Source organism: Carcharodon carcharias, chromosome 16 (assembly GCF_017639515.1).
Source record: "Carcharodon carcharias isolate sCarCar2 chromosome 16, sCarCar2.pri, whole genome shotgun sequence".
NCBI lineage: Eukaryota > Metazoa > Chordata > Chondrichthyes > Lamniformes > Lamnidae > Carcharodon > Carcharodon carcharias.
In genome coordinates, this window is record NC_054482.1 from 115,976,122 (window position 1) to 116,001,772 (window position 25,651).

General features: G+C 44.9%; 1 protein-coding gene across 1 annotated transcript in view; it reads right to left on the reverse strand.

The window, feature by feature from the left end:
- Window positions 1–25,651, reverse strand: part of LOC121289422 (collagen alpha-1(XXIV) chain) — a 615,168-nt gene that overhangs the window by 170,719 nt on the left and 418,798 nt on the right. Inside the window, exons 16-18 of the mRNA XM_041208885.1 lie at window positions 16,300–16,353; window positions 10,425–10,478; window positions 7,092–7,145 (exon numbers count right to left, since the gene is read on the reverse strand). Coding sequence (XP_041064819.1) covers window positions 7,092–7,145; window positions 10,425–10,478; window positions 16,300–16,353 — 162 coding nt within the window. The remainder of the gene's footprint in view (window positions 1–7,091; window positions 7,146–10,424; window positions 10,479–16,299; window positions 16,354–25,651) is intronic.

Consider the following 25,651-nt stretch of genomic DNA (forward strand, 5'->3'; position numbering starts at 1 on the left):
CCAGACCAGGTAAGAAAGGCAGATTTCCTTCCCTAAAGGGTATTAGCGAAGCAGATTGTAGTTTCATGGTCAACATTACAGAGATTAACTTTTGATTGGATTTAATTTAAATTTCCCCTGTTGCCAAGGTGGGATTTGATTTTATGTCTCAAGTCCATGAGATCAGGCTTCTGGATTGCTAGTCCAGTAACATAGCAACTCTGCTACCATATTCACATTGTGAAGAGGACATGAGGCTACAAAGTGACATAGATAAGTTAAGTGAGTGGGCAAAGATCTGGCAAATGGAGCATAATGTGGGCAAATGTGAAATTGTTTATTTTTTCACACAGAGGGCTGAGAGTCTTTGGAACTCTTTTCCTCAAAAGGCAGTGGAAGCAGAGTCTTTGAATATTTTAAAAGCAGAGCTAGGTAGATTCTTGATTAAGAAGGGGGGGGGGTGAAAGGTTGTGGGGGTAGGCAGGAATGTGAGGTTAAGGTTACATTCAGATCAGCCTCGAACAGGCTCGAAGGGCCGAGTGGCCTATTCCTGCTCCGAATTCGTATGTTTGTAAATTTAATAATTCACTTTTTCTCATGAAAGCAATCAGCCAATCATCTTGAAACTAGTTTTCCAGGTTTGACGACTTGTTATTTCATTGATTCGCTACCACCGTATGTTAATGGCCTCTTAATTCATTCCTGGGACATTGGCATCACTGGCTAGGCCAGCATTTATTACCCATTCTTAATAGCTTTGGTGGTGAGCTGCCATCTTAAATCACTGCAGTCCATGTGGTGTAGGTACACCCACAGTGCTGTTAGGGAGGGAGTTCCAGGATTTGACCTAGCGACAGTGAAGGAACGGCGGTATATTTCCAAGTCGGGATGGTGAGTGTTTTGAAGGGAACTTTTGCAGCTAGTGGTTCTCCCAAGCGTCTGCTGCCTTTGTTCTTCGCGTTGGTAGAGATTGCAGATTTGGAAGTGCAATCGGAGGAGTCTTGGTGAGTTGCTGCAGTGCATCTTGTAGATGTTACACACTGCTGGCACTGTGCGTCGGTGGTAGAGGGAGTCAATGTTGAAAGTGGGGGATGGGGTGCCAATTCATTGGGCTGCTTTGACTTGGATGACATTGAACTTCCTGAACGCTGTTGGAACTGCACTCATCCAGGCAATGGGAGAGCACTCTTGTCCTTTGGGGAGTTAGGAGGTGGTGGTGGGAGTGAATGTTTATTATATTCATACTGTTTTGTGTCCTCATATCAAACTTTTCTCTCTAATATTTAAAGTGAAGCATTCAACATGAGCTGAAAATATTCAATATAACTCCCAGTCTCTTGTCTTCAAAGTTGTTTTGCAAGGAGCAACAGTAACAGAAATCGCTGGAAGAAATACACAGTGAGCATAGGTCAATAGAAGGCAGAGTGAGAAACTGACTAAATGTGTCTTTTGTTTTAGAAAATGGAATCTTTAATCCAGATCTTTCCTCGTTAAACTAAGTCCCCAAGGTAAATTTTTGGAAGTACCTGAACTCTAGCCTTTTGCTGTACATTGGCAGCATGTACTTGTTTGTGAATCTTTGTGAAGCTTCCCTTCCAAAGCAAATTTCTCAGCAGAACTACACATTTATCTTTGCAATCTGTAGTAAGAGCACTGACATAAATATTAGTTCCTGACAGCTAAAAGGTGGGGGTATTTTATCCTTTGAAAGGTTACTTAATTCCAGTTGATCCAATTCCTGCTAAACGTCTAGCCTGGGATCAGCACTGGGGTTTTACCATGTTGAAATGACTAAACTTTTCTGTAAAAACAGTCTGTTACAGCAGATACAGAAACCATTCGTTTGTGGCATTAGTCACAACCTGGGTGTCTCTTCAAAGTTTTATAAGGGATAACAAGAAACCAGTGCCTCGATTTTTATTTTGAATTAATATGAAGTTATTTGGCTCACTTTGTGTCGTGTTGTTTCAACCATGAGTTTGCAATTCAGCTGCTGAACTGCTGAGAAACGTTGGCTCATCCAGCTCGAGGAACAGGAGTAGATCATTCAAACCTACAACCTGTTCAATAGGGTTGACTTTTGTTTGAACACCTGTTCTAGTGACTGAGTCAGAGTACACCTGGAATGGGACTCTGTACATTTTATTTGCTACACAATACTCAAGTCACCTGGAATGTTCAAACATTGCACTCTGCAATGTGTTCAAAGGGCTCGGCAGCATTTTTTTGATATTTATTCTTTCTGAAAAGGGAGACATTTTTTGTTGAAGCTTTTACAGTTCCACTTCTATAAGATTGGCCTTTTTGGCAACCTCATAAATAGGCCCTGAGCTATTTACTCAGCATGCAAGCTTGATGCTGAAATAGGGAGCATCAAAGACATCCTGCAGGTTAATGGCTACCTTGATCAGATCATTTTGTGCTGTATAATCACGCAAACTCATAAACAGGCCCAAGGCCATCACTTTTGGGCCTGAAAAGTACCCAGTCTGCCTCAGATTACCCTAGAAAGGCAAGGAATCACAGAAGTTTGATCAACAGGCGAAGCTAGCTGTTTCACGCTGTTACTATGCCGTAACAACATGAGTTGTATTCATCACTAATGGGATGCTGCCATCAAGCCAAAAAGATGTTCTCCCTATCACACAAATGAGCGATGTGGTATATGTAATTTCAGTGCCAGTGTGATGCTGGGTATGTAGGCCGTATGTCCCAAAGACTGGCAGATCATATCAAACAGCATATTCCAGCCGCTGTTCACAATGGGAAAGGTACAGACCGTACCCAATCAGCCCGTACTTGCAAAGCTCAAAGCACAGTGCTCAACGCAAGGTGTGATTTTTGCGACTGGACAACATTTGCTAAGTAATAAAAAAACAAAAACAGAATGACCTGGAAAAACTCAGCAGGTCTGGTAGCATCGGCGGAGAAGAAAAGAGTTGACGTTTCGAGTCCTCATGACCCTTCGACAGAACCCAAGTCATGAGGACTCGAAACGTCAACTCTTTTCTTCTCCGCCGATGCTACCAGACCTGCTGAGTTTTTCCTGGTCATTCTGTTTTTGTTTTGGATTTCCAGCATCCGCAGTTTTTTTGTTTTTATTTTTATATTTGCTAAGTAATCCTCAGTTTGCTAAGAATTACGCTGACAAGCAATTTAAGATTGTCAGTTGGGCTCGCAGTGTGGTGCATTTGCATGTACTGGAAGCTACATTTATTAATACACAGGGCCCAGTTCTTTGCAGACAGAAAAAAACATGTACACACATTGCGCCTGTTTCGGCTAAACAAAATAAGTGACAGCCATTTGTCGGTTCATTCACCAGGGCAATGTCTTGACCAATCAGAGTCAAACTGCCTGGTTTAAATTTCAAACAATGCTTGGCAGTTAACTGTCAGTCACCATCAACTGGTGCATTGTCAATGGAAATGCCTCTACCAGAGTCCACTTGCCAACCAATCAGCACTCTCTTCTGTACAATCTAAATTTGTTGTTTCTGTGACATTGGAATTTTCTAGCAAATTGTCCTGATGGGAGCAGGATGAAAAGCTTCAACAAAAAAAGCCTCTTTTTTTAAGCAATACTCAAGTTCTGTGCTACCAAATGACTATTTATTCTTTCACAGGGTATGGTTAGGCCAACATTTATTTCTTGCTAATGAGCTTGCCGGAATACTTAAATAATGTGAATAACATTAGTTCAAATAGGAAAATAGGAACATGAGGAGGCCATTCAGCCCCTCCAGCCTGTTCTGCCATTCATAGCTGATCTCTATCTTAACTCCATCGACTTTCCTTGGTCCCTCAATATCCTTGCCCAACAAAAATCCATCTCTCAGTTTTAACATTTTTGTCAAATTTTGCTCGAGTCATTATTTTCAAGATTAAGATCAATAAATATTTATGGCTGGATTTTTGCAGAGTTGTGGAGACTGCGTAGATCTATAAAAATGGCAAGCCAGGACCCAGGTTCAATTTCTGACAGATCCCATTTTCATCAGTCAGGGAAAGGGGGTAGAGAATGAATCACATAGGCAGGAAACCCAAGCTCAGCCAGGCCATTTGAACTCAGTGCTGGATTGAAACAGACTCCATTTTCACTGCATTAAGGACTATAACCCACAGCATGGGAGTTACAAACTTTTGGAGGAAATGCAAATGTTCATGAAAGGTGGATAAGGTATGGAGAACTGTCAAGCTTTCAAGTTATTTAAATCCCCAGCCCTTTAAAAATTAAAAAAACAGCCTGCCTGTGTCAGCGAGAGTTAAAAGAAAACTGTTCCAGTAGTTACAATAGCTGTTTGTTGCTATTATCCTTTATGTCATTATTGATATGTGGCTGTTTTCCACAACCTATCATTATCCCAGCAAGGGGGTTGTAAGTTCACAATTTGATTGACAAGTAAACGAGCTAATTAAATGATTAGCTGTCTTTGATGTGGACTTATGAATACAAGTCAGCTTGCTTTGATAAGGGATCCAGTACTTAAGTGGCTTTTAAAGATTTGAATGAGTTTTCATGAATACTCAAGGGAGTTTATTTTATTATAATGAAGGCTGTAATAGATATTTAAACCTTTATTTTATTTCATTTCAACGTGGTTCCTGAAGTCTGCCCATGGGGGATACTGGGTGAGTTGGCATGGAGGATGTAAGCAAAAAGGGTGGCGGGAGGAGGTATGGGTTGGCATTAAATTAGCATGGGAGCTATAAATTTTTTTGGCTGGAGAGACATGTGCAGAGAGGTCCCCTGGGGTCACTAATAAAACCTCTGCTTTTAAATAACTTGGACTTGAGTATTGGGGGTAGAATTTCAAAGTTTATGGTTGATACAAAACTTTCAACGTAGTAGCTAGTGGACAGGATAATAACGCACTTCAGGAGGATATAGACAGACTGGTAATATGGCAGATCCAATTTAATTTATACTATATGAGAAGAGAGTGCTGATTGGTTGGAGTGAAGTGATGGGAGCAACATGGTCTAAGTCAAACTATTTGAAGGTGGAGCAGGAGCTGAGGGACCTGGAGATGCATTTTCATAAAGAGGGTGGCCGGGCAAGTTGATGTGGAGGTTAAGAAAGTGTATGGGATGCTTAGCTTTGTAAACGAATACAAAAACACACGTTATAAAGCTCTGGTTAGGCCACAACTAGATTATTGCGTCTAGTTCTGGTCACCACATTTCAGGAAGAATGTGACAGTTTTTGAGGGGGTGCAGAGGTTTACCAGAATGGTTCCAGGGATTGGGATCTTGCTACAAAGTTAAGTCGGAGAAGCTGGGGTTTTTCTCCTTGGGGCCAAAAGAGTTTGAGAGGAGATTTGATAGAGGTGTACAAGAATATGACAGATTTAGATCAGGTAGACAAAGGAAAGCTGTTTTCATTAGCTGATGGTACAAGGATGAGGCTTAAAGTTTTGGCCAAGCGATGCAGAGGAAACTTGAGGGAGAATTTCTTTACACAACGAGTGGTTATGAGCTGGAACTCGCAGCCCACGGGGGTGGTGGAAGCAGAGATGATCAACGATTTCAAAGGGAAATTGGATGGATGAAATACACTTGAAATAGAGTGGTGGAATGGGACTGGATTGCTCTGTGGGGAGCCAGCCTGACCTACTTCTGTGCCATAAATTACTTAATGACTTGAAGAGGCGGGGGAAGCATGGGTTGTCACTAAGTTGGCATGGGGTCTATAAGAGACCATAGGGGATGAGTGGGGTCATGAGTTGACATGGATGAGGCGTGGGGGAGTGTGTGGGGGGGGTGTGAGGGTGGAATGCCAGAGGACCTGGTATTTAGTAAAATAAATGGGACAAAGTCCCAGGGCAACGTATTCCCTCCGTTGGAGGGCAGGTGTGGGAGTGGGCGCGGGCGTGCGTGTTTGGGGGAGTGCCGCCATTTTATGTGGGAGGTCCAGTTAAGGCCCGCCCGGCGTGATGTCCGCCAGGGAGCGCCATGTGCTCCTTGTGCGGGCGGGGGGAGGATTCCCTCAGCCGAGAGTGGGCTCTTTCGTGCATCTGCGCCTGAAAAAGGGCACAGATCCCCGTGAGGCTAAGTGCTGCCTCAGGGAGATCGGCTCCGATTGAAAACTTTCAATAAAGGTGCTAAGGACATTTCCCTGCTACGTCCCCTCATGTGGCAGCGTCACATGAGTTGGGTGATGTCCATAACTTTAATTTAAACGTCTAATTAAAATTTAAACACCCCCATGAAACCTCACTCCGCCCGTGGATGAGGTTTCACGTTTTCTCTGAAGCCTGCCTGGACTCCCAGCCTGTCCGCCAGCCTTAAGGTTGGACGGGCAGGTCCATCACTCACGTTAATTAGATTTTTAACGGCCGTTTAACTGTTGACAGTTTGGCTGCGTGGCCGCCAGACTGAGAATATAAGTGATGCAGGAGGACTTCGGGAAGCCTGACATATCCTCGTGTCTTTATATCTGTCGACGAGTGGGCCCTGCCCACACTCACTGACTGGAAAAACCTGTCCCAGAGCGAGAGGCAGCCCCTTTTAAACAGCCGTCTCTCCACTCGACATCCCCTTTAAACAGCCCCGTCTCTCCACTCGACATCCCCTTTAAACAGCCCCGTCTCTCCACTCGACATCCCCTTTAAACAGCCCCGTCTCTCCACTCGACAGACCTTGCTGCTGTCTCCAGACTGTTTCTGGAGGCAGGAGGCCAGACTCCACCCTGCACCCCCCCCCATTCAGTGCTCTTTCTCCCTGTGGCAGGTGTGGTGAGCGGGAAATTTCCTGACTTTCGCTAAACATCTTGGGAGCAAAGACCCCACCTTTAGACTGAGGGAATAGAGTGAAATGGGGATCAGGTGGGAAGATGGAGTTGAGATTGAAGATTGGCCACAGTCTGCCTGAGTGACGGGGCAGGGTCTAGTGTCCTTATGCCCTACTCCTGCTCCTATTTCTTATGTTCTTATTTTCCTATGAAACATCTTGGGATGTCTTTCTTCATTCATGGCACTGTATTAAATGCAAATTGTTGAAGAGGAATTATGAATATTAAGAGTTAAAACTGTTCACTCCGTACTTATATACCCGATCCGTTACAAGTTGAAATAATAAATCACAACAGTTCATTTACTTTGAACTTCTTACCTCAGGTCCTGGAGGACCTTGTAAACCCTGTGCTCCAGAATCACCAACTTTACCCTAGGTTGGAAAGGAAACAACAAATCAGCCAAGTCTTTCTGATGGTCAGAAACTGGAATATTGTTGGGGGGCGGGGGGGTGGCGTTGGGGGAGAAACAATTCTTCTTCAATGTGGAGCATTAATTCAAATATTTCATGCATTTATTCCTTTGGAAAAATAACTCATTTGGTTCTGATTCTGTGGAGAGTCTGTCATTTAAAAAAAAAAATCATTTCCTGGGCTGTGGGTGTCACTGGCAAGGCCAGCATTTCTTGCCCTTGGACTGAGTGGCTTGCTTGGCCATTTCAGAGGGCAGTGAAGAGCCAGCCACATCGCTGGGGGTCTGGAGTCACATGTGGGCCAGACCAGGTGAGGGTGGCAGGTTTCCTTTCTGTTGTGGTCACAGCCGGTGTAAACTGCTGCACAAACCAAATCCCAGAGGGAAACTTAGCTTATGGGCCACAAGATGAACCGATCACAGCAAGTAAGAGGTCCGGTAACACTTCTGGAGTTTTAAAAATTACAAGTAAAAGTTTTATTAACAAAGAAAAAGAGAAACCTTAAGCACACAAGACGAGAGTTACACGATTAAGGTGAGTCTTACAAAACATTTCCCCAAAAATCTCTACTTGGTCAAACCCACAAGTAAACACCTTCCAGGCAACCCTCCCTTACAGATGTTTAAATATGAAATCCATTGGGCAGGATTTTCCCATTGGCCACCCCCCCCAAACGCCGACATGTAAAATGAGGCGCGGTGATGTCAGGCGGAACTCCCGATGTCCCCATTTAAATTTTCCGATAGGCGGGGGCGCTGCAAAATCAGCTGTGTGCCCGCCGACCTGTCAATGGCCAATTGAGGGCCATTGACAGAGTCTTTAAACTCATTAATGGACCTGTCTGTCCAACCTTAAGGTTAACGGGCAGACCAGGAGCCCCGGCTGGAGTTAGAAAAAGCATGAAATCTCATCCGCGGGCGGGATGAGGTTTCATGTAGGTTTTACAAAACTTAATTAAAGTTTTTTAAGAAGTGATGGACATGTCCCAACTCATGTGACAGTGTCACATGGGGGGACATGTCAGGGATTTGTTTTTCTCCATTTTTGATATTTTTTACAGTAGAGACGATCTCCCTGAGACAGCACTTAGCCTCAGGGAGATGAGACCGCTCTTCCGTGCGCGTGCGTGAAAGAGCGCACTCTCAGGTTTAGGGATTCCCCCACCACCCCGCCCGCACAGGGAGCGCTTCGGTGTGGACGTCATGCTGGGCGGGCCTTAATTGGCCCACCCATGTAAAATGGCGGTGCACCCCCGATCAGGGGCGCCGATCAGAGGTGCGCCTTCGCGCGCTCTCACTTCAATTTTATCCCCGACGGGGGTAAAATCCTGCCCATTAATATTACACAAGGCAAACTGCTGTTGCTTCAATAAAGGTGTACCACATGACTTTTACCTCTTTCAGTTTGTGGTGGAAGCCACTTCAGAATAAAACTGCTTGTTGCTGCCCAAGGGTTTTCTGGCTTGACTGGATTGAAACTGCATCCTCCTCTAGCCCAGTGCTCCAGCTATCTCAACAGTTCAAACAACTCCAGCTATCTCCAGCTCAACAGCTATCACCAGCTATCCACAGTAACTCTAATATACCTTTTTCCCTTTCATCTCCTTTCTATTGTTCTCACACCCCTTTGAAACACAAACCCTTCCAAATATATGATAAATAAAATATCATATCCCCACTACTTGTTTGCTTATGAACTCCTTCAAGATGCAAACATTTTCCTTGCCTCTCCTTTGATATTCAAGCAAACTCCCAACTTAGCTAAAAATGCAAATGTTAGATCTAATCAAATTACTTGAACCTTAACATAACACCTCTATCCTTTTTCTGTTTCCAAACCCCCAGACAACCTGACTCCCATCAAACTCTTGCCCAGCTTAATTGAATCACACACACACACACAGAATACCGAGCCTTCTTTACAGAATAGCACAATATCCACTACCACATCTCCCCCCAAAAAAAACATCCATTCTCACAAAGACATGAACCAGATGACAATCGATGATTGTTTCATGGTCACCATTACTGAGATTAGTTTTCGCTTCCAGATTTATTAACTGAATTTAAATTCCACCAGCTGCCATGGTGGGATTTGAACCCATGTTCCCAAAGCATTAGCCTGGGGTCTCTGGATTACTAGTCCAGTGACTACCGCACTGCCACCATCTCTGGCATCTTTACAGATCGAAATTACCATTCTTGCTGTGCATCTGATTTCACTTCCATTGCCCATTATTTTTGCCACAGAAGGTGGCAAGTTATGCACTGAATGCAAGTTGATGACCACATGCTTAGCGGTCGCAAGGTTACTGTGCTGCTCAAGAACCTTTTAAAGTTGAGTGTTCGGATTAGATAATGTTGTTCAAAATCACAATGGGGTCTTGATAGCGTAAATAAGGAGAAACTGTTTCCAGTCGAGGGAGGAGGCAAATTCAAGGTAATTGCCAAAAGAACCTGGGGCAACATGGGGTAAAAGATTTTTACCCAGCGAGTTGTTGTGATCTGGAAGGCGCTGCCTGAAAGGGCGGTGGAAGCAGATCCAATGATAACTTCCAAAAGAGAATTGGATAAATACTTGAAAAGCGGAAAATTTGCAAGGCTATGGGGAAAGAGCAAGGGGGAGTGGGACTAACTGAATAGCTCTTTCAAAGAGCCAGCACAAGCATGATGGGCTGAATGATTGTACGATTCCATGAAATCGTTCATTAATGTCACGGTTCAATTCTATTCAAACAGTTACTCTTTTAATACACAAGCTTTCTAGGCGGCGTTAAAACTGCCATAGCCAATTGTATACCTACAGTAAATGTGGTGCTGAACTCCAGCTGTGGTCCATACTTGGAAAACTAATTATGTGTTTTACCTCCAGTTGTGAACTTTCAGACATTTTGTAAAGATAGTAAAAGGTACCATATCAAAACACTGGTACGCCCTCTCCTGTTACCTTTCATCAATTGTACAGCTATGCAGCCACTTTGATGAATTCTTTCTCTATATAACACAAGCATTGGAATGTAGGAACAGGAGTAGGCCATTCAGCCCATTGAGCTTGCTGCATCATTCAATACAATCGTGGCTGATCATCCACTTCACTCCCTTTCTCCCACACTATCCCCATGTCCCTTTATGTCATTGGCTTGCTATTTTTCCCCTGCATATGAACGGTGTTTGTAACCAAGAGTCAACATGATGCATTTGTGTAAACGCTATTGAAAATTAAATAGGATGTTCAAGATACCTGTGGTCCTGGCTTCCCCCTCACTCCCGGTGGTCCTGGCAAACCAGTTGCTCCCTTAAAAAAAGAAACAACAAAACAGGTACCGTCAATGCCTGTGTATTAATGTTAGCAGTTACTCTCTTCCATCCTCTTCACCGAGGCAATTGATTCACAACCGAGGCCAAAAACAGTCAAAGCGTGCATTGAGATTGGTGACCTGGATGTCAATGTATCAGCAATTACATCAGTTCTTGCTGACTGGCATTGAATAGGAATTACATTGTGAAGGCAACTGCATTGTTCAAACAGGTGATGGGCACCGGTAAAGAGTATAAATGGATGCAGCTGTAACACTCCAGTGTGGGATGGATGGGGAGAGTCTGCTACAGTATAGAGCTGTCTTGAGAATAAACCTGCTTGAGGTAAAGGACTAGCTTTGGAGTCATTCTGCCATGATAAGCACTCATGGTGAGTAACACTGGAGATCCTAATGGAAATCCCTTTCAGAGCCTGGTGGTGGAAGTCCAGGGATAGAAGACCAAAGCTGGAGTCACTTGAGGATAGTTCTCTGAAACTGGGGGGAGAGAAAGGAGCCACAAATGGGGTGGTGGTGTAGAGAGAAAGTGAGGGAAGGAGGTGTTGCAAATGGGAAGAGGGATGGAGAGACATCTGTGCTTGGCAGAGGATGCAGATAGAGTTTGGTGATTAGGATTAAGGGAGGCCACTCCCATTGAGGGGCCAGGGGAAGCACTTGCTCCTCTTGGCCCACAAGTGATGCTGCAAAAGGCACTTACCTTTGAAGCCTCCATCTCCCTTTCACTGCTGACTATCTGCATCTATGTGGCCAGCCCTAGCTCCATAATTGCTGCTCTCAACTGAGCCTAAATCGCCCCTAATCTGAGAGATGAGGATTGATCCTGATTGTGTGGGGTCTCTGAGACTTGAATCCCTGAGACTCAAAATTGTCCTCTTGTTCTGATCTCTGATTTTATTTTAATGAACCTTTCACAAGGCTGGGGAGGTGAAGGAAGGTGTGTGAATTTAACCCCAGGATGGGCTGGTGAGGGCTTCTTAAAATTTCAAGAATGGGAAACCCCAGCCCACAATGTGGCCAGTCCTGATTTAACAGAGGCAGCTTGGTGTTCAAGTGACCAGACCACTCTTGGGAGGAGGATTCCTAATTTAAATATGGTAATGAGGCTATGCTTTACATTTACCACCTGTGGGGTAGACTGCCCAGTCTTCAGGAAAACCAGCAGCTGAAAGGAGGTGATTCTGGCGGGATCAAACAGGTAAATACCTTTCCAGCACTGCCCATGGGCCAAAATGAGCAGTAGTGTGATTCCCAGACCCACCAAGCCAACCTCTCTCTCGCTGTCTGTGATTGGACCCCAAATCCTCTTCCCCTATCCCACCCCATCCCACCAATCTGTCCTACACCCAATTTATCCTCAACAAATTCCTACTTGCCAGCATCCCCTTACTCCACCTGGATGTCACTCCCCCTCTCACCCTACTCCCTCCTCCCTGGGAGAAAGGGGACATCTCAGAGGCTATTTTGATGTTGACTGGTTCACAACCCTGGTTGCAGTGCCTGCTTTCCCATCTGCTGCTAGATTTACCTCCAGAGATTATTCTCAATATCTCAATTAATCAGTGGTCTAAAGAATCTGATCATTAAAGAGAATTCTGTGCTATCCTTCTCTCAATGGTGTCTGAAAATATTTTGCTTTCTTTCATTAAAACATCAAGAAGATCTTGTCATCCCTACTGGAAAATGGGATGAATAGTTAATTTTACATGGAGTTTAAATGAATGTATTTGTTTGGAGTGTATCTTCAATATTGTAACACTGCTTACAATTCAAAAGTACTTTGTTGGCTATAAAGCACTTCATGACATCTTGAGGTCATGAAAGGTGCTAAATAAATGCAAGTCTTCCTTTTTCTCAGTCTAGTGCATCTGTCTCGAGCATAATATTGCAGAGACATTGCCAGACCGGGAGCAATTATTGTCAGTAACAACCTGGGCTCCTCAGTCCTTCATTACAATTAGGCCTGGATTGAAATGGAATCTCCAGGAACTGGAGATTCACCTTCAGGACACCACCGAGAGCAAACCAGGGAGAAAAATCATTGGGGAACTCAAAGAAAAGGCTGCTTGGTTGAGATTCAAGAGTCATCCAATCAGATCACGGAAAGTCTGTTTGCTTTCTAATTGGCTGGGCAAAGGCGGGTCGCCGTGAGGATGGGTGTGATGGGCGACCAATGGCAGGAGTTTGGGGGCTGAGGTGCTTAGAGGTAGAAGGTCATGTGATGAAACCTCCAGGAATACAGCCTACCAGAGTTGGCAGTGTGTAATTATAATGGAGCTATTGTTAGCACTTCCAGCAGGAAGCATCAACCTTGCTGTTCAAGGTGTGAAGCATTGATATAAGCCAGCTATAGCACAACAACAAACACACATCGCATCTCAGCAACCTGCCCTTGTACAACAAAGAGAAATTGGGCCTTTGGAATGACATCAGGCGTTAAATTAGATTCAACAGGATGTAAGTCAGCTAGTGAGCTCAACGTAAGTTCAGACTGAATCAAATACCCGGGGAGAGTAAGAGCATTTCCACTGTGTCAATTGTAAGCATTCTCTTCATAACCAGTTTTAAATCGTACTATAGGCAGTTCACAGAGAAAATCTTTCGTCCTTATTCTCTTCAGTCTGTGTGACTACAACAGCTTGTATTTATAGGTTGATTTTAACAGAGGAAAATGGCCCGCAACACTCTGCAGGGATATAATCAAATTAAATTGGACACCAAAGGGAGGATTTTCTCCCTGTCGGGTGAGGGGGGGGGGGGGGGGGGGGGGTTGTGTGGGGGCGGGCATGCAGTCGATCAGCACCCCCGATTGGCTGGCTGGGTGCTGCCATTTTACATGGGTGGGCCAATTAAGACCTGCCCAGGGTGATGCACTCACAGAAGCGCTGAGCACTCCCTGTGCGGGCTGAGTCGGGGAGTGCACTCTTTCACGCACACAGCGGCCTCAGGGAGATTAGTTTCACGTATAAAACGTTGAATAAAGGGAGAAAATTTTTTTTAAGGATATGTCCCCTCATATGAAACTGTCACATGAGCTGGGACACGTCCGTTAATGTTAATAAAAATTTTTCCAACACTTTAAAAACGTTCACGCAGCCTCATCCCCCACCCGTGGATGAGCTTCCAGGAAAAATGTGTAGGCCACCTGGGCTCTTCGCCTGACGCCCAGCCTTAAGGTTGGACGAGCCAACTCAGGTCAATGATTTAGTTGATTGTTATTTGGCCTTAATGGGCCTTTGACAGTTCGGTGGGTGTGCAGCTGAGTCAGCTACGTGCCCGCTGAATGGGAAACTCTGAATGACGCATGGTGACTTTGGGACACACGCATCGTTTTACACCTCGGCGAGTGGGTCCCACCCCTGCTCGCCAAGCCAACGGTTCCACCCAAAGCCACGTAAGGAGATATCGGGACAGGTACTCCATAGCTTGGTCAGAGGTTGGGTTTAAGGAGTGCCTTATAGACAGGGAGGTAGAGAGGTGTAAGGTGTTTAAGGAGGGAATTCCAGACCTCGGGGCGCAAGCAACTAAGGACGATAGTCGCCAGTGGTGGAGCAGTGGAAATCAGGAGTACACAAGAGATCAGAACTGAGTGAGTGCAGAGAGTGTTGCGGGGGCTGTGGGAGGTCACAGAGATAGGGAGGAGCAAGGCCATGCGGGGGTTAAATCGAGACATTGCCATACCGGGAGTCAATGCGGGTCACCATCCAAGTAATTAGTGGCTCTGTCTCAGACTAAGTCAGATGGAGACTGGTTTATTCTTCCTAAGTAGTTCACAATTAGTTAACAATCTGAATCACTGAATGTCCGACTCGCGGAATCATTTTGCAAAGTAGTCACTTTTACTTTGCATTGTTGGAATTTGAGCACATTATATCATGCAAAATGAAAAAGAACTTGTGTTAACATAGCACCTTTCACCACCTCAGGATGGCCCAGAGCACTTTACAGTCAATGCATTATTTTTGAACTGTAATCTCCATTGTAATGTAGGACATGCAATCGTCAATTTGTGCACAGCAAGCTCCCACAAACAGCAATATGATAATGATCAGATAATCTGTTTTGGTGATGTTGATTGAGAATATGGTGATATTGATAAAGATTGGCAAGAATACAGGGGAGAATACCACTGTTTTCCTTTAAAATAGCGTCGTGGGGTTTCTTATGTCCATCTGAGAGGGCAGATGGGGCCTATATTTAACATCTCATCTAAAAGACAGCACCTTTGAGTGCAGCACTCCCTCAGTACTGCACTGGGCATGTCAGCCCAGCTTTTTATGCTTAACTTTCTGGAGCGGGGCTTGAACTGGTCTTCTGGCTGAGAGGTAAGAGACTTCCATCCACTGAGCCACAGTTCGGTAATAAGGTTAAAAATAAGTCTGGTCCTCATCCTGAAGGAAAGTTCTGTAGCTTTAATGAATTTTAAAATCACATGCTATGGTCACAATACATTAAACAACTTACCTTTGATAAATAACATCCTTAAAATAACACACACAGGAATTTGAACATGCACATGAAACAGAATACTAAAAAGAGCACACAGAGAAATGTTAAATCTGAAAAAGGATGGTTCTAACCATGTCATAAAAACTACTCACAATTTATAACCATGTGCCACTTGTAAAATCCTACATAAAAACTGTACTGTTCCTTTTATAACACCAAATTTTAAAATGTACTTTTATCTTGTTATTTTTAAAGTGATGATTTTGTATTTCTGTTTGCGTTCTCCACCTGGGGTCCTCGCACTTAAACAGCTTTGTCATCGCTAAGATCCTAGATTAAATATTTTATAACTGAAATTTGATCCTAACACTCTGACCTCTACTCTAAAAATCACTGCAAGATAGTCCAGACTGTAAGCAATTTAAGTCAAACTCCTCGGCCTGAGTATGGTGTGCACAAATTTACACATATGTTCATGAGAGTGATTTTGTGTGCAATTTTAAAATTCTCATCCCTGTTTTCAAATCCCTCCATGGGCTCACCCCGCGGTATCTATTGTTAAGGTTTTTTAATGTCAATTACATTGTTACGGTTAAGAGAAACAGGTGATGGGTATATATAAATCGGGGATAGCTGGGACACTGGGTTGAGTGGGAGGGGAGCCATGAGACTGAACAAGTCAATAAACTCTCTCAATTAAGCAAAACTCTGTCTTGGTTCTCGCTTCACCAAATGGTTTCGATCCTCTTGGCATCCTACACATCTCCACCTCTATCTTCCTTTAAGACACTCATTAGTACTTATGCCTTTGACCAAGCTTTTGGTCATCTGCCTTAATATCTTCATATGAGGCTGAGTGTCCCTGTGAAGTGCTTTGGGGTGTTTTATTATGTTAAAGGTGCTATATAAATATAAGTTGTTGTGTGCATGTTCATTTGAATGTGTACCCATGTGTTAGCTTATGATGTGTAGGAGGGGAAAGGAAACAGCAGTCCAGCAGGTCAAAGGTGATTCTCTGAACTCAGCTGGGCTGGAGACGACCCCCCAAAAAACTCAGAGTCCTTGGAAAAATAGTTGATTTTTAAGGTTTTTCTTTTGAGAAACGCTAACCTATATCTGTTTTTAACTGCATATGTAAGTCCTTTTTAAAGATCTGAAACTCTTCAGTAAAGCACCTTGGGAAGTGATCTCAGGTTTCACAGGCTGCTTGCTTCAACCTAACCATAAATATCCAGCAGCCAGCATGATCTTTCCACAGGCATGATACTCCGTTGATGAGCTGATAACTTTATATCGTTCAGCAGAATTCAAAAGTGGGAGAAAAGTGCATCGAACTGAAGTTTACAAACTTACCCTGTCTCCAGAATATCCTCGTTCCCCAGGTGCTCCCAGCACACCATGATCACCCTAGATATCACGTTGCCACACATAGAGATACAAAATGACCACTGAGAATTTCCACTCAACAAAAAAAAAACAACATTGTTTAACTGCACACAATCTATTAGAAAGCAGCTGCTTCAAACAGTTGACAGCAATTGATGAGTTTTTGAATCTGCCCCTCAGGCAGAAAATGGAAAAACCATGTTCCCCTCGTATATGAATCACATAGTTTCTTTACGGCTGAAATACGCCTGGGACCTTTCCACATGGTATCGTGAGGGTATATATTGTTGCTAGTTTTACCAGCAAGTTATTAGGTGCAGAAGAACTGAGCAGAGTGACTCAAATCAGTAATAAAATGTAATGGATGATTTAAACCCTGACAGCTCTTATTAATGCTTCTGTGATCAGTTTTTCTTTTCTTCTGTGTTTATATAATTTATCGAAAATGGTATTTGCGAGCGTTTTGATACGAGAATTGTGAAGATGGATGTTGTCTTTTTAAAATATTGTTTGGGAATATGGTGGTATCCTGTGAAGAAAGCTGTGTTTGTGTGTGTCCATGATTGGTAAAGACAGAAACAGAATTACCTGGAAAAACTCAGCAGTTCTATTGAAGGGTCATGAGGACTCGAAACGTCAACTGTGCTCTCCTCCGCCGATGCTGCCAGACCTGCTGAGTTTTTCCAGGTAACTCTGTTTTTGTTTTGGATTTCCAGCATCCGCAGTTTTTTTGCTTTTATATTAGTAAAGACAGCTTATCTGTGGGAACTGAGAGATGAAAGGTTAAAAAAAAGTGCTGAATACGTGCATTTGTAATGAGAGGCTCTGGTGGAGTGGATTTACAAGTAAATAGGTTGGGTTTTAAACATTGCATTAGGTGATAGGTAGGGACTTGTTTTTTCAGCTGTTAAATTTCAAGCGGACTTTAAAAGGGACTTTTACAACTTACAAAGGTTTCATAAGCAAACCAGGGAAGGTTATTACATTTTATCTAACCTGAAAGTAGGTGCAATAGGAAGACATGAAAGACTTCTATATTTTGGAAAAGTTGAGTTCAAACTGGTACTGAGGACAATGGAGTCTAAGCTCAAAGGGGGAAAAAAAAAGATATTGAAGGGAGTTGTGTTGGCAGTGTGGGGGAGATATCCTGAAACAAGCTCTGTGCTGAGAAGAGTGGTGAATTTGACGCAGACATCCAGTTTCAAGTCAGAAAAGTCTTTGGGGAGAATTTCCTCCCCAATCGTGCAGGGTGGGTGGGAACGGACGAGGGTGGGTGCGCAGCCAATTGCCGCCTGCGATCAGCTGAGCGCCGCCATTTTACATGGGCGGGCCAATAAAGGCCCATCCAGCGTGACGCACACCTGGGAGCGCTCAGTGCTCCCTGTGCATGCTGGGAGAGGATGGATCAGTGCTCCCTGTGCATGCTGGGGGAGGATGGATCAGTGCTCCCTGTGCATGCTGGGAGAGGATGGATCAGTGCTCCCTGTGCATGCTGGGAGAGGATGGATCAGTGCTCCCTGTGCATGCTGGGGGAGGATGGATCAGTGCTCCCTGTGCATGCTGGGGGAGGATGGATCAGTGCTCCCTGTGCATGCTGGGAGAGGATGGATCAGTGCTCCCTGTGCATACTGGGAGAGGATGGATCAGTGCTCCCTGTGCATGCTGGGAGAGGATGGATCAGTGCTCCCTGTGCATGCTGGGAGAGGATGGATCAGTGCTCCCTGTGCATGCTGGGGGAAGATGGATCAGTGCTCCCTGTGCATGCTGGGGGAGGATGGATCAGTGCTCCCTGTGCATGCTGGGAGAGGATGGATCAGTGCTCCCTGTGCATGCTGGGGGAGGATGGATCAGTGCTCTCTGTGCATGCTGGGAGAGGATGGATCAGTGCTCCCTGTGCATGCTGGGAGAGGATGGATCAGTGCTCCCTGTGCATGCTGGGAGAGGATGGATCAGTGCTCCCTGTGCATGCTGGGAGAGGATGGATCAGTGCTCCCTGTGCATGCTGGGAGAGGATGGATCAGTGGTCCCTGTGCATGCTGGGAGAGGATGGATCAGTGCTCCCTGTGCATGCTGGGGGAGGATGGATCAGTGCTCCCTGTGCATGCTGGGGGAGGATGGATCAGTGCTCCCTGTGCATGCTGGGAGAGGATGGATCAGTGCTCCCTGTGCATGCTGGGAGAGGATGGATCAGTGCTCCCTGTGCATGCTGGGAGAGGATGGATCAGTGCTCCCTGTGCATGCTGGGAGAGGATGGATCAGTGCTCCCTGTGCATGCTGGGAGAGGATGGATCAGTGCTCCCTGTGCATGCTGGGAGAGGATGGATCAGTGCTCCCTGTGCATGCTGGGAGAGGATGGATCAGTGCTCCCTGTGCATGCTGGGAGAGGATGGATCAGTGCTCCCTGTGCATGCTGGGGGAGGATGGATCAGTGCTCCCTGTGCATGCTGGGAGAGGATGGATCAGTGCTCCCTGTGCATGCTGGGAGAGGATGGATCAGTGCTCTCTGTGCATGCTGGGAGAGGATGGATCAGTGCTCCCTGTGCATGCTGGGAGAGGATGGATCAGTGCTCCCTGTGCATGCTGGGAGAGGATGGATCAGTGCTCCCTGTGCATGCTGGGAGAGGATGGATCAGTGCTCCCTGTGCATGCTGGGAGAGGATGGATCAGTGCTCCCTGTGCATGCTGGGAGAGGATGGATCAGTGGTCCCTGTGCATGCTGGGAGAGGATGGATCAGTGCTCCCTGTGCATGCTGGGGGAGGATGGATCAGTGCTCCCTGTGCATGCTGGGGGAGGATGGATCAGTGCTCCCTGTGCATGCTGGGAGAGGATGGATCAGTGCTCCCTGTGCATACTGGGAGAGGATGGATCAGTGCTCCCTGTGCATGCTGGGAGAGGATGGATCAGTGCTCCCTGTGCATGCTGGGAGAGGATGGATCAGTGCTCCCTGTGCATGCTGGGAGAGGATGGATCAGTGCTCCCTGTGCATGCTGGGGGAGGATGGATCAGTGCTCCCTGTGCATGCTGGGGGAGGATGGATCAGTGCTCCCTGTGCATGCTGGGAGAGGATGGATCAGTGCTCCCTGTGCATACTGGGAGAGGATGGATCAGTGCTCCCTGTGCATGCTGGGAGAGGACGGATCAGTGCTCCCTGTGCATGCTGGGGGAGGACGGATCAGTGCTCCCTGTGCATGCTGGGGGAGGATGGATCAGTGCTCCCTGTGCATGCTGGGGGAGGATGGATCAGTGCTCCCTGTGCATGCTGGGGGAGGATGGATCAGTGCTCCCTGTGCATGCTGGGAGAGGATGGATCAGTGCTCCCTGTGCATGCTGGGAGAGGATGGATCAGTGCTCCCTGTGCATGCTGGGAGAGGATGGATCAGTGCTCCCTGTGCATGCTGGGGGAGGATGGATCAGTGCTCCCTGTGCATGCTGGGAGAGGATGGATCAGTGCTCCCTGTGCATGCTGGGAGAGGATGGATCAGTGCTCCCTGTGCATGCTGGGAGAGGATGGATCAGTGCTCCCTGTGCATGCTGGGAGAGGATGGATCAGTGCTCCCTGTGCATGCTGGGAGAGGATGGATCAGTGCTCCCTGTGCATGCTGGGGGAGGATGGATCAGTGCTCCCTGTGCATGCTGGGGGAGGATGGATCAGTGCTCCCTGTGCATGCTGGGAGAGGATGGATCAGTGCTCCCTGTGCATGCTGGGAGAGGATGGATCAGTGCTCCCTGTGCATGCTGGGAGAGGATGGATCAGTGCTCCCTGTGCATGCTGGGGGAGGATGGATCAGTGCTCCCTGTGCGGGCTGTAGGGAGGATGGAGAGTTGGGGGTCTGTGCGGGCTGGGGGAGGATGGAGAGTTGGGGGCCTGTGCTTTTACAGATGTGGGCACGAAAGAGCACAAAAACGTGCCTCAGAGAGATTAATTTCATTGCGAAAACCTGAAAAAAAGATTTGAGAAAATTATTCGGACATGTCCCCTCATGTGACAATGTCACATGAGCTGGGGTGGGGGGGGGGGGGGACGACATGTCTACCAGTTTTATTTAAAAAATTTTATTAAAGTTATAAAACCTTCATGAAACCTCATCCTGCAAAGGCCTCCTGCGCTCTTCGCTTGCACCCCCCCCCAACCCACCCCGCCGACCTTAAGGTTGGATGGTCAGCCCTGAGAATCAGTTTAACTCTTAATTAATGGCCTTGATAGGCCTTTGACAGTTTGGCAGTCGACATCACCATGCATCATTTTACATGTCGGTGAGCAGGGCCTGCCCCTGTATGCCGATCAAATGATTCAGGCCTCTATTTGCAGAAAGCAGTCAATTTCTGAACTTTCTTGGATTTCCGCTGCAGAGTGGAAGAGATAGCAACAGTTATTGACTTGGGTAATATTACTAGATTTTTTTATGCTTAACAATCAATAAAGGAGCTGTTGCCAAGTAGTTTGTTTTTATGTTCTGACCAAGTGGGATTATTTGGGGAATGTTTTGTAAGATTGTTTTAACTATATGATTTTAATCTTGTGTGCTCAAGTTTTTTTTTGCTTCTTGTTAATAAATCTTTAAATTTTAAAATGCTTCTGGGATCAGTAGTTCTCCCCTTGTTTTCAAAATAAAACAAAAAATTATAATCAGTAAGACAAGTGCTTCCCTCTGAGATTTGGCTTGCTCAGCAAGTAACATCAGCTATGGTGGTAACAGATGCTGGAACGATTTTACTTAGATAGTTGTTTAGAATAGTTTGTGAGGAACCAACTAGAGAATGGACTATTTAGATCTAGTATTGTGCGATGAGAATGAGATTATTAATTAATCCTTTGTAAAGGACCCTTTAGGGAAGAATGGCCATAATATGATGGAATTTTACATTAAGTCTGAAAATGATGCAGGCTAATCGAAACCGGGATCTTAAATCTAAACAAAGGAAACTGCAAAGGTATGAGGAGAAAATTGGCTAAGGTAGTTTGGGAGCATTTTTGAATTCAGCAAAGAAGGGCCAAGAAACTGATAAAGAAAGGGAAAATAGAATTTGAAAGCAAATGAGAGAAAAACAAAATTGGACTGTAAAAGCTTCTATAGGTATGTACAGATGAAAAGATTAGCAAAGACAAATGCGGGCCCATTACTAGCAGAGTCATGGGAATTTATAATGGGGAACAAAGAAATGGCAGAGAAACTTTGTGTCTGTCTTTGTGGAGGAAGATACAAAAAAATCTCCCAAAAATGCTAGAAAACCAAGGAACTAGTGAGAATGAGGACCTAAAAGAAATTAGTATTAGTAAAAAAAAGTAATACTGGAGAAAATAGTGGGACTGAAGGTTGATAAATCCCCTGGACCTGATGATCTACATCCCAGAGTGTTGGAAAATGTGGCTGGATAGTGGATGCATGGGTGATCATCTTTCAGAATCTATAGATTCTGGAACAGTTCCTGTAGATTGAAAGGTAGCAAATATAACCGCAATATTTAAGAAAGGAGGGAGAGAGAAAATAGGGATATACAGGCTTGTTAGCCTGACATCAGTAGTGGGGAAAAGCATAGGATATATGATAAAGGATGTGATAATGGACACTTGGAAAATAGTGGTCGAATTGAGCAGAGTAAACATGAATTTGTGAAAGGGAAATCATGTTTGACAAATCATGTTGGAGCATTTTTGAAGATGTAAATAGCGGAATAGACAAGGGAGAGCCAGTGGATGTGGTGTATTTGGATTTTCAGAAGGCATTTGATAAGGTCCCACACAAACTAACACATGAATTAGGAGCAGGAGTAGGTTATTTGGTCCCTCGTCATTCAAAAGGATCATGGCTGATCTAATTGTGGCCTCAGATCCACTTTCCTTCCTACCCCCTATACCCTTTGACTCCTTTGTCGATCAAGAATTTATCTAATTCAGCCTTAAAATATTCAGTGACCCAGCCTCCACCACTCTCTGTGAAAGAATTGCACACACTCACGACCCTCTAGGAGATAACAATTCTCCTCACCTCCATCTTAAATGGGAGACTCCTTATTTTTAAACTGTGTCCCCCCAGTTCTAGTCTCTCCCACAAGGGGTAACATCCTCTCAGCATCCACCCTGTCAGATCCCCTCAGGATCTTGGATGTTTCAATAAGATCACCTCTCATTTTTCTAAACTCCAATGAATACAGGTCCAATCTGTCCAACCTTTCCTCATAACCCCCTCAGCCCAGGAATCAGTTGAATGAACCTTCTCTGCGCTGCTTCTAATGCAGTTATATACTTTCTTAAATAAGGAGACCCAAACTGTATGTAGTACTCAGGACGTGGTCTCACCAACACCCTGTACAATGGTGGCAAAGCGTCCCTACTTTTATATCCCATTCCCCTTGCAATAAACGACAACATTCCATTTGCCTTCCTAATCACTTGCTGCATCTGCAGACTAACTTTTCCTGATTTCATGTACCAGGACACCCAGATCCCTCTGTACATCAGAATTCTGCAATCTCTCTCCATTTAAATAATATGCTGCTTTTTTATTCTTCCTGCCAAAATGCAAAAGTTCACATTTTTGCACATCATACTCCATCTGCCAAATTTTTGCCCATCCACTTAACCTAATTGTATACCTTTGTAGGCTCCTTAGGATCCTCTTCATAACTTACTTTCCTACCTATCTTTCTGTCATTAGTAAATTTGGCTACCATAAATTCAACTCCGTCATGCAACTAATTGATGCAGATTGTAAATAGCTGTGGCCCCAGCACTGATCCCTGTGGCACTCCACTCACTACACCTTGCCAACCTTGCCAACACAAGAAGTTGGTAAGCAAAATGTGTGCACAAGGGATTAGGGGTAATATAGAGGCATGGACTGAGAATTAATTAATGGACAGAAAACATGGAACGTGAATGCACTGAGTGTGGTAGATAAGATTGGTAAGTTTCAGGTGCAGATTACCATGAGGAAATATGATGTTGTGACTACAACAGAGATTTGGCTCAAAGAAGGGCAGGATTGTGTGTTAAATACCCCTGGATGCAAGGTGTTCTGAAAAAATAGGAAAGGAGGGTGTCAGCTTTGGTTAAGTAGAGCATTGCAGTGCTGGAGAAAGAGGATTTACCAGAGGAATCAAGGACAGAATCTATTTGGCTTGAACTCAGGAACAAAATAGGTGTGATTACATTGCTTGGTATAGTCTATAGAACATCAAATTGTGGGAAGGAAGTGGAGGAACAAATTTGCAAAGAAATTAGAGAGGTGAAAAAACTCTAGAGTACTTATAATGGAGGACTTTAATTATCCAAATATAGACTGGGATAGTATTAGTGTAAAGGGCAGAAAGGGTCAAGAGTTCCTAGAGTGTGTTTAGGAAAATATTCTTCAGCAGAATGTTTCCAGTCCAATGAGGAAGGAGGCACTGCTAGACCTGGTTCTCGGAAATGAGGTGGGCCAAGTAGATCAAGCGTCCGTCACTCCCTAATTGCACTATGGGTGTTCCTACAACACATGGACTGCAATTCAAGAAGGCATTTCACCACCACCTTCTCAAGGGCAATTAGGAATGGGCAATAAATGCTGGCCCAGCCAACAACACCCACATCCCATGAACTAATATTTTAAAAAGGAGGAATGTTTAGGGGGCAGTGTTCATTGTATCATGGCCAGGATATTCCCTTCAATGATTTGGGGGCGGGGCCCGCTCGCTGAGGGGAAAGTGACACGGGATGATGTCGGGAGGAACCCCCGACATCATCCCGGGCCATTTAAATTTTTAGGAAGGTGCAGCAAAATCAGCTGCGGGCCCGCCAACCTGTCAATGGCCAATTGAGGCCATTGACAGGCTCATTAAGATAATTAAAGACCTGCCCGTCCAAGCTTAAGGCTGGTGGACAGGCCAGGAGCCCCAGCGGGTTCCAGATTATTCATCAAACTTCATCCACTGGCGGGATGAAGTTTCATGTCCATTTTTAAAAAATTTAATAAACTTTATGTGTTTCTCATTAACATGTCCCATCTCGGGTGACATTGTCACATGAGGGGGACATGTTAATAATTTTAATATTTCTCTATTTTTTAACTTTTCTTACCTGTCACAAATCTCCTTGAGACAGGACATGGACTTCCAAAAAGCATTTGATACAGTGCCACACAACAGACTTGTGAGCAAAGTTATAGCTCATGGAGTAAAAGGGACAGTAGGAACATGGATAGGGAATTGACTGAATGGCAGGAAACAGAGTAGTAGTTACTGGATGTTTTTGAAGCTGGGGCAAGGTTTGTAGTGGAGTTCCCCAGTGGACAGTATTGGGACCCTCGCTTTTCCTGATAAATATTAATGATTTAGACCTTAGTGTATAGGGAACCATTTCAAAATTTGTGGATGATACAAAAACTTAGAAGCCATGTGAACTTTGAGGAGGATAGTGTCAAACTTCAAAAGGACGTGGACAAGTTGGTGGAATGGGTGGGCAGTGGCAGATCAAGTTCAATGCGGAGAAATGTGAAGTGATTCATTTTGGTGGGAAGAACATGGAGAGACAATATAAAATAAAGGGTACAGCTCTAAAGGTGTTGCAAGAGCAGAGGGACCTGGGTGTATATGTGCATAAGTCACTGAAGGTGGCAGGGCTGGTTGAGAGAGTGGTTACTAAAGCATTCGGTATCTTAGGCTTTATTAATAGGGGCATAGAGTACAAGAGCAAGAAGGTTATGTTGAACTTGTAAAAGTCTCTAGTTCAACCTCGGCTGAAATATTGTGTCCAGTTCTAGGTGCCGCACTTTAGGAAGGGTGTCAAGGCAGTAGAAAGGGTGCAGTGAAGATTCATGAGAATGGTTCCAGGAATGAGGAACTTCAGTTATGAGGATAGATTGAAGAAGTTGGGATTGTTTTCCTTGGAGAAAAGTAGGCTCAGATGCGATTTGACAGAGGTACTCAAAATCACGAGTGGATATGGACAGAATATAGAAAGAAACTGTTCCCACTTGTGAAAGGATCAAGAGCACAGGGATTTAAAAGTAATTTGTAAAGGAGGCAAAAATGACACGAGGAGAAACGTGTTTATGCAGCGAGTGGCTAGGGTTTGAAATGCACTGCCTGGGGAATGTGGTGGAGGCGGATTCACTTCAACAGGGAATTTGTGTTATCTGAAAAGGAAGAATGTATAGAGTGATGGGGAGAAGGCAGGAGAATGGGGCTAGGTGAGTTGTTCATTCAGACTCGATGGGCCAAATGGCCTCCTCCTGAACTGTAACAATTCTGTGTCTGTGTGACTCTGAGATAAGAGACTAGGAATAAATGAGTCATTCTCAGGTTGGAGTGCTGCAAGGATCAGTGCGGGGACCCGCAATC